At 57.3% G+C, this 8,378-nt stretch overlaps 1 protein-coding gene across 2 annotated transcripts; it reads right to left on the bottom strand.

The window, feature by feature from the left end:
* Positions 1-3,215: 3,215 nt before the first annotated feature.
* Positions 3,216-8,063, bottom strand: SHOX2 (SHOX homeobox 2). 2 transcript variants are annotated; one of them, XM_062005952.1, is made up of 5 exons: positions 7,787-8,063; positions 6,208-6,416; positions 3,780-3,837; positions 3,569-3,663; positions 3,216-3,497 (listed from the first exon to the last, which is right to left on the bottom strand). In XM_062005952.1, the coding sequence occupies exons 1-5, from the start codon at positions 8,061-8,063 to the stop codon at positions 3,216-3,218; spliced, it is 921 nt and encodes a 306-aa protein (XP_061861936.1). The 2 variants fall into 2 exon arrangements, with proteins under 2 accessions (XP_061861936.1, XP_061861937.1); XM_062005953.1 differs by having other exon boundaries at positions 3,216-3,467; positions 3,575-3,663.
* Between the last annotated feature and the right edge of the window lie 315 nt (positions 8,064-8,378).

Below are 8,378 nucleotides of genomic sequence, written 5' to 3'. Positions count from 1 at the left end.
TCACCGAACAAGAACCTGTGTGAGCTCCTGCTGCGAACATGCGATGGGCTCGAGGAGGACAAGAAAGAAGCTCTTACTCCTCCCTGCATGGTTTATTTGATCTCTTCTCTAAACCTCCTTCTCAGGCCAGTACATCCCCACACAAACCCCGTGCTAAAATTTTATCTACAGAAAGCATATATTGTACGTGCTCTGGCTGGCTCGTGAAATAGCTACAATTAAATCTCAGGAAAGGGCTCTCCTGTAGGTTCAGACACTCTGAGAAATAAAATAGAAACAGAAGAGCCCTGGCCAACTTCAGTCAGCCCATAGACTTATTAGGTATTCCAATCCAAGGAAAGCAGGAATGCAAGTATTCCTATCCAAAAATATCCCGTTAAGACTACTTTATTTTAATCACAGCTGTGCTAAAAAATACACAGTTCTCTTACACCATCCAATCATCTTCCCCTGTTACGATGAAAGTACATTTTTCATGGGTTTTATTACAATCATCTTGAAGACAGACATGCTGATATCTGAGCATATTGTAAAGATCTGAAATTCACGTTGCATGGATCCATCACAGCGTACGTTGCACACATCAATAACCTGCACTGGGCTGGTAGGCAGCTATATTTAAACCAGTTGTATTTTAAACGGAGCAGGTAGGACATGACAAGTTTATCTGGAGAACGGTCCAGGCTGTGCTCGGGATGTGAGCTAAGGGGCCACGATGACTGAGGCTGTAATATGAGCTGCTCGTGCACATATTAATTAACTTCTTTATTCGAGGATCAATCGACACCACCGTTACTTTTATTGACTTGATAATTAGCAGTATCTTTTTGCTCGAATGAAGCCGTTCCACTCCACATAAAATCCATCATTTTCCACCCGCTATTAGCTGATTGTGCCGCCTCTCGCATCCCCCTCCCTGCGGGCCGCCTTCCCGCGGGGGGACCCGCACCCGGACGCAGCCCCGTCCGCGCCGCGGGTCCCTCCCGCCGGTCCTTCCCCGCACGGCTCACCGGAGGCCGCCGCTGCCCCCGCGAGAGGCCCGGCGGGAGCTCGGGGGGCTGCGCCTCACCCGCCTCTGCGCGCTGCCTGCCATCCCCGCAGCTTCCTCCCGCGCCGATCGAGGCGGCCCCCGACCGCAGGCTCTGCCCGTTCTCCGGGGCCGGGCGCGGGGGGCACCAGGGTGGGCACCTTCCCCTCACCAGAAGCGCTATGGTGGGAGCCTTCCCCTCCCGGGGACCCCTGGGGCGGGCACCTCCTCCTCAAGGAGGCCTCGGAAGGGCCGAGGAGTGGGCTGCGGGCAGGGACGGGGCGGGCTGGGGACTCCGGCGGGCAGGGGCCGGGGCGCGGGGGGCGAGCGGCGAATTTCGGACAGTGCAAATTCCCCCTGTTCCTCCCCTGGAAAATATTCCGAGCCATAACACTTTCCTCGATTTTATTACCTGAGGGAACTTGACAGAACTCGTAAAGACACAATTGCTAGAGAACTTCCACCCGTCTATTGGGTCGGTTTGGGGTTTGGGTTTTTCTCTTCAAAAGAAAGCCAAATCAAACCGCCGCCTAAAGTTTTGTGACGCCGAAACTGAGGAAAACTTGTATTAAGCGGTAACAAAAGCTGCGCAGAGGTGAGCGGTGCTTCCTCGTTGTGCTGGGCGCTATCGGTTTGTCGCGATATCTACGGAGCAGAAAGAAACGTGCGAGCTCTACAGAAGGCGTAAACACAGAAAAAGAAAGCAGATTACCGATGATTTAATATTAACAATACCAGAGGTGACGTGAAACCGTCCACTAAAACGTTACCCTTTCCGTCAATAGGTCGCAAAGTGTCTTAAATTCGTTACTTGGCACTTATTGAAATTCATGACGTCGACAATGGATTAAAAACGGTGAAGTAAACCTGAGTGAAACAAAATATATTGTACGACAACAAACGTAATGAAATAACAGCATCTCTCTTTTTTCCCCTCCTTTTTTTTTTGTCTTCTTATTTTTTTAAATAACTTAAAATACACTAGAAAAAATATGGTCAATATAAATAATTTTTGTTTTCATGGAGAACAAATAGATACAAAGCCCGTCCCTACCAAAGTTCGCGTAGGAGAGCTTTCCCTCTCTCCTGGCAGTAAGCGTGAGGGGCTGATGGCAAACTAGGGTAACGCTCGCTGGCTGCGAGGTGCCCCAGGTTAAATAGCTCAATATCGTCTTTCAAACAATGATAAACAACCCAAGAAAAATAATAATCACAAGGTTACGTGAATAGATACACCTTTATGAGATAAAATGTAAATGTTTGACAGTCAACTATCAATTCACAAGTTATAGCCAAAATAAACTTTGTTCGTGTGTATCAACATATTTTACATGTACCCGGTACCTCTTGCTGGAGTTTGCTGCTGTGTACGGTGGCAACTGGGAATTAAATACTCTTTCTTGTTGCTGGGTTTTTTTCCCCTTTTGTTTTGGTTTTTTTTTGCCCTCAGGACGGGAGAGAGACGGCCCAGGCAGACCCCCTCCGCTCCCTTTTATTTCAGAGGTGGGACAGCAAACGCCCAAGCCAAGATTTCAGAGTGGAAAAAGCAGTGCTTGATCTCCCTCCCTCCTTCTGTTTCGCTCCAAGATTAAAAGAGAGAGAACCCAGCCACGTCGGTTTGGTTTGTTGGGGTTTGGTTTGGTTTGTTTTCTACTAAAGATGAGGGTGAAGTGCAAGTGAATCAAAGGACTCCATCAATGAAATACAAATACATGCAACCCGGAATGCTGCTGCAGGGAGTATCCCGGACAGTTTCCCATTAGAAATTCGCAATCATTGTCTTTTTTTGTCTTTTTTTTCCCCTTTTTTTCCTCTCACACCCCCTCCCTTTTTTTTTTTTTCTTTCTTCTTTTTTTTTTCCCCTCTTCGTCTTCGTCTTTCCCTCTTCTTTTTTGTCACTATTCCAGACGTGGTTGTTCAACTCAAGTATCTGATGCAACGTGAAAGGAGGCCCGCCTCTCTTATCAAATTTCTTGTATTAAAGTGAACTTCGCAGAAAAAGGTCAGTTTCAAAACCTGTGAACTTCCCAGCTGCGCGTCTAGTTCCTCTAATTCCTTAAATAAGTATACATCTCCCGTCCGTTTCTCCTCTCCCTCGCCTCTTTGCCCCTTTCCCCCCGCTTTTTCGGGCCCGGGCCGTGGAGGGGGCTGGGGGTGGGGGGGGATGGGTTGGGGGGGTGGGGGCGGCTCACAGCCCCAGGGCAGCGGCGTGTTTCTTGGCCTTGAGGCGCAGGTCGGCGATGCTTGAGTTCTTGCTGGTGGTCTTGGCGGCGGCGGCGGCGGCCACCACGGAGGCGGCGGAGGCGGACTCGGCCAGGGTGGCCAGCGGTAGCCCGAAGGGGGGAGCGGGGAACATCATGTACGGTGCGTGGGCCAGGTGCGGGTGGAGGTGGTGGTGCGCGTGGGCCACGGCGCTGTCCAGCTGCAGCTGCGCCTGAACCTGCCGGGGGAGGAGGAGACGGGCGGCGCGTGGCAGCGACCCGCCCGCGGTCACGCGTGTCTCCGCGCCCCCGCCGCCCGCCCTCGCGCGCCCCGACGGCCACTTGCCTGCTGGAACGGCATCCGCAGAGCGCCCACGTTCACGTAAGGGGCCACCCGGCAGGCTTCGAACTGACTGGCGGCACCGATCAGCACCCCTGAGGGAAGGCGGCGGGAGGGCGGTCAGCATCCCACGCGTGTCCGGCCCGCGCGCGGCGGCTCTCCGCATGACTCCCGCCGCCCCCCCCCCCCCCCCCCTTTTCCTCGTCAGTACCTTTGTGGAGTTGGTTTTCTTGCTTTCGGCATTTGGCTCTGCGATTTTGGAACCAGACCTGCGGGGACAAGGGGAAGGAGACACGACACGGTCACAGGTGTCACGGCCGAGCTGCCACCGCTGCGGGGAGGGCGCGGAGCTCCCCCCAAAAATACACAAACCCGCAGAAAACTTTAACAAAAAAATAAACAAACAAAACCAAACCCAACAAAACAAGCGACCACAACCCGGCAGACAAAGAAGTCCGGCTGAGCTGCTTCCTCTCGGGCAGCTCATGAGCTCCGAAATGCGAGAGGGAAGGGAGGGAGGGAAAGAAAGAAACAAAAAAGAGGAGAAAAAAAAAAAAAGTGGAAAAAACGAAGTCAAAGTATGGAGCAAATCGACATTGGCGGAATGCTCGTTCCCAGGGAATCACTGCCCTAGCCTCGGCTTCCACTTTCCACACCAGAGTCCCCAAAGACCCAAACTGCCCCAAATATTTAGTACGAATAGGAACGGGTTTGGAGGTTTGTGCCGTCAGGCCTAAGAAGATAGTGCTCATTAATAAATTAATTAATTAGCTTTATCTTCAGGAAAAAAACTAAACACCGAAGAGTTTAAAGACTCGCCTTTGTGTGTGTGTGTGTGTGTAATTACTGTCATAAAAGCTCCGCTACAAAGAAGTTTCAAATTTCTTCGTCCCTCTGCGCAAAGAGTGCAGCACAGAAGTGGAATAATTATCTCATTATCATGATAATCTAATTTGGTTTTCCAGAAAAGGCTGCGCCTCAGACGAGACATACTTTTCATATTGCAATCGGAATGGTTGAAATAAATTTCCAGAAGAAACTTCTGCTTGCTGAGAGAAGGGAGAGAAGGGAGGGAGGGACGGGGGGAGGGCGGCTGCAAACAGCCCCGTTTAGAGCCCGAGCTCTGCATCGCAGCCATCCAAGAAATCCTTTCCCCGTCAGCCAAAAGACAGAGAATAAATGTCCTTTTTTATGTCTTACTTGAAGAGACAAATATAAATGTGAGTTTCCCCCACCCTGTCATTAACTCGGCCCTCAGCCTGCCGTGGAAACGCACCTTCCATAACGGACAACTGAGTGCAGAGGCGAGGCACAACATTATGGCAAAGCCTTTTTCCGGAAAGATTTCAAGCGAACGGATTTAATCTATGTAAATCTCCCGGAGTGATTATGCACTCCGCCGTTTGGCATCGGAGGAGCGCGGAGCAGCGCGGATTACGCCTCCGCGGTCCGTGTCGAGTGCGGAGCAGGGGGCGGCCACCCCCCGCCGGCATTTCTCATCGGCCAACTCCAAGCCCAGCAACTTTGGTTTTTTGGTTTGCTTTGGTTAAGATTCACCGGGCGTAAAACGGCGGAAAAACGGGAGAGCGGGAAAATGAAGGATTTGTGTGTGTGTGTGGCTCAGGTTGTGATGACAAAAGCTCGTTATTACTACTTTTTCGCTGGGTTTGTGTCCGTACCCTATGACCAGATGCAATCCCACAAGGATTGCGCGGGTAGCTGGGTGCAGATGGTGGCTGCGAGCACAAAGATTGAGGGGGAGTATCTGTTCCAGGAAGACTTTCCAACAGCTGCAGATGTTCGGGGCCTAAACCTCCTCCATGTGTTCAAACAAATAATGACCATCATTTTCTCTTCTCTGAGCAGCAGAACGGAAATCCTCCGGAGCAGCTACATTTGTTCTCATGTGAGGAGTTGCAAAGCTCGGAGCCTTCCTCCACTCTTCATCTCATCCCCATGAAACTCGCAGGAACCAGCCCAGGAGTCGATTTGGACAAAACTTTGGGAGGTTAAACGAGCAGGTTAAACCCGAGGAAGCTGCGGTGTCTCGGTCCGGGTGAACACTTACAACAGGCCGGTTTTGCCCCAGACTTTTGTATTTCATAAATCTGAACAAAGCCGGTCTGTGCACTCTGTTCAATTTACCCGCCGCTTCTCTCCAGATTTAAGAATTACAGCGAGAAATTGGCTGTATTTTTTTTATCCCGTGCATTTAGCAGTTCCTAATTTAGTTTATGGTCACGACATCTATAAAGTTAATTGCTGCGCCCGCCCGGGGAGCCCTGCGCCAGCAGCCGCGGGGAAAGGGCCAGCAGCACCCCGCCAGAGAAATAGCCGTGTAGCTCCATCCGAGGCAGAGATAAATAAACACAGAGACGAAATAAAACGCCAGAGAGCGAGAGGCAGGGGACTTGCAAGGAACCAAACCGCAGGAAAACCCGGGGAAGCGATTTTATAGATCTGCTGGGCGCAATACGGCGCGTGGACCCCCTTCCCCGGCCCCCCTTTCTCTCTGACAGCCCGTGTCAGGAGCAGCGAGGACGGGGCACGACCGAGTTTTACCGAGCTGGCCGTTTCCACCCCGCATCCCCGACCCCCATGCACACGGGCAGCCCCGCAGCCGGGCCCGGCTCGGCTACCTGCACCCTGGCCTCGGAGAGCCCCAGCCTCTGGCTCAGCTCCTCCCGCATGAAGGCGTCCGGATAGTGGGTCTCGTCAAAAAGCCTTTCCAGCTCGTTCAGCTGCTCCAGGGTGAAATTCGTCCGGCTCCTCCTCTGCTTGATTTTCGTCTGCCCTTCCTCTTCCATCGCCTTCGCATCCTCCTTGCGCTCCTTCAGCTCTGGGGAGACTGGGCACGACACAGGCAGTCAGACAGGCGGGGCCGGGGGGAGACTGCCCCGGTGCCAGGCAGCGAGGAGGCCGGAGCTCAGCCCCCGGCCCGCCGCTGCCCTGCGCGACGCGGACGCTCGCAGCGCCCGGGGGACGGGGAGGGATGGGGCAGGGGTGATGCGGGGGGAACCGGGCAGGAGCTCCCCAGGACCGGGGCAGCCGGGAGCGGGGCCTGTGCGCCCTGGCCGCGCTAGGCCCGCCTCGGCCGCTGCCTTTCCGGGCCCCGCCGCTCGGCTCCGGTAACCGCTGGCGGCGGGGAACGGGGCCCGGCGGGCCGCCTCCCGCAGCCCGGCAGCCGCCCGGAGGGCCCGCACCTAGCCGGCCGCCCGCGGCCCCGCTGGCCGCCCCGGGGGGAAGCGCGGCAACAGGTCCCCCCGCTGCGCTCCGCCGGTCACCGTGGGCCCTCCGCGCCCCGAGCCCGGGCCCGCTCGCTCCCGAGGGTTTTGTTTTCGTTGTTTAATTTTTCTGCCGGAGACGCGCCCCGGGCCAGCCCGCGGCCGAGCGCGGGGGTCTCTGCGCGGAGCCCCGCGGGACCTGCGCGCCCGGCCCTGCCCCGGCCGCCGGTCCCCCTCGCAACCCGCTCGTTAGCACAAATTTGTTCATTAGCTTTTCCCGGGGATGCTCCCGGCCGCGCCGCGCTCCGCCGGGCGGGCTCCTCCGAACAAAAGGGCGGCAGTGAACCGCGGGTCCCCGCGCAGCGACGGGGACACGGGCCCTGCCCCGCCGGTGGGCGCGGAGACCGCGCCGCTGTTCCGCCGGCGCCGCCCGGCTGCCTTCCCGCGGCCGCCGAGCACCGGTCCGAGCACCGCGGCCATCGCCCCGGCGCGGAAAAGACGCGGAATAACCGCCGGGGCATTTGCGGAGAAAGCAGGGCCGGGGCGAGGAACCGCAGGGCGCGGAGACGGGTCTGAGCGTGAGCAGCGCGGCCCGGCCCCACGCGCGTCCGTGCAGCCCTCGCCGCCGCGACCCGCGGGGGAACGAACGGGCCCGCGTAGCCGGGCTTTCGTTGGCAGAGCGGCTTTCCCGTGGGATGCTCAACGGGAACAGACCGCGTTGTGAGCAAGTTAAATGCATGTTTAAATATTTTAATGTAAACTTCCCGTAATCGGGAAAACACGGAGAGCAGCCCGTTAACGCCGATCGCAGCCTCCCCACGAGCGCTGCCGCCGCCGAGCCACTTCCACCCGCGACCACGGTCCGTCTCTCCCGGTGCGGGGACATCGCCGCGCGGCTCCCGCCTCCCTTCCGCGCGTACCGACCCCGACGGGGGGAAAAAAAAGGAGGAGAAGGGGAAGGAACGAAGGGGGAGCCCCCCGGTGCCGCCGTTACCGTCGCTGAGCTTGGGGGTGGCCGCCTCGGCGGCTCTCTCGGCGGCGGCGCCGGCGTCGGGCTCCCGCGGCGGGGACCGCCCGCCGCCCGCCCGCGCCGCGGGGCTGCCCGCTTCGTCGCGGCCCGGTTCTGCCGCGGTTCCACCGCTCTCCCGCGGTCCTCCGCCGCCGCCGCGCAAGGGCCCGCTCTCCAGCACCTCTCGGTAGGTGATGAGCTCCTTCTTCTCCTTCGCTTTGGGATCAAACGACTTGGAGACAAACGCCGTCAGCTCCTCCATGGCCGCGGCTCAGGGGCGCGCTGCCCCGGCTCCCCGGGCGGGCATCCACGGGGCGGGGTGGTGGCGGCGCCCCGGGCCGTTCCGAGCCGTGCCGTGCCGCCCGACGTGCAGGGCTCCCGGGGTCTGACAGAGACGCCGCGATTGAAGTGGCACTATTTATACTTTGCAAAGCCTGCCCCTTGTTCCCGGAGAATTACCTCCCCTCGGAGCTCTGAATGGAGCCCGGCTCCGCCGCCCGGCCGCGCCGCCCGCCGCGGGGCACTGCGCCCAGGGCGCCACCCGCCCGCCCGCCGCGCGATGCGCCCTAATTAATTT

This window comes from Colius striatus, chromosome 12, assembly GCF_028858725.1.
Source record: "Colius striatus isolate bColStr4 chromosome 12, bColStr4.1.hap1, whole genome shotgun sequence".
Classification (NCBI taxonomy): domain Eukaryota; kingdom Metazoa; phylum Chordata; class Aves; order Coliiformes; family Coliidae; genus Colius; species Colius striatus.
Note: the sequence above shows the minus strand (reverse complement) of the source record. Positions and strands in the feature narration are given on the sequence as shown.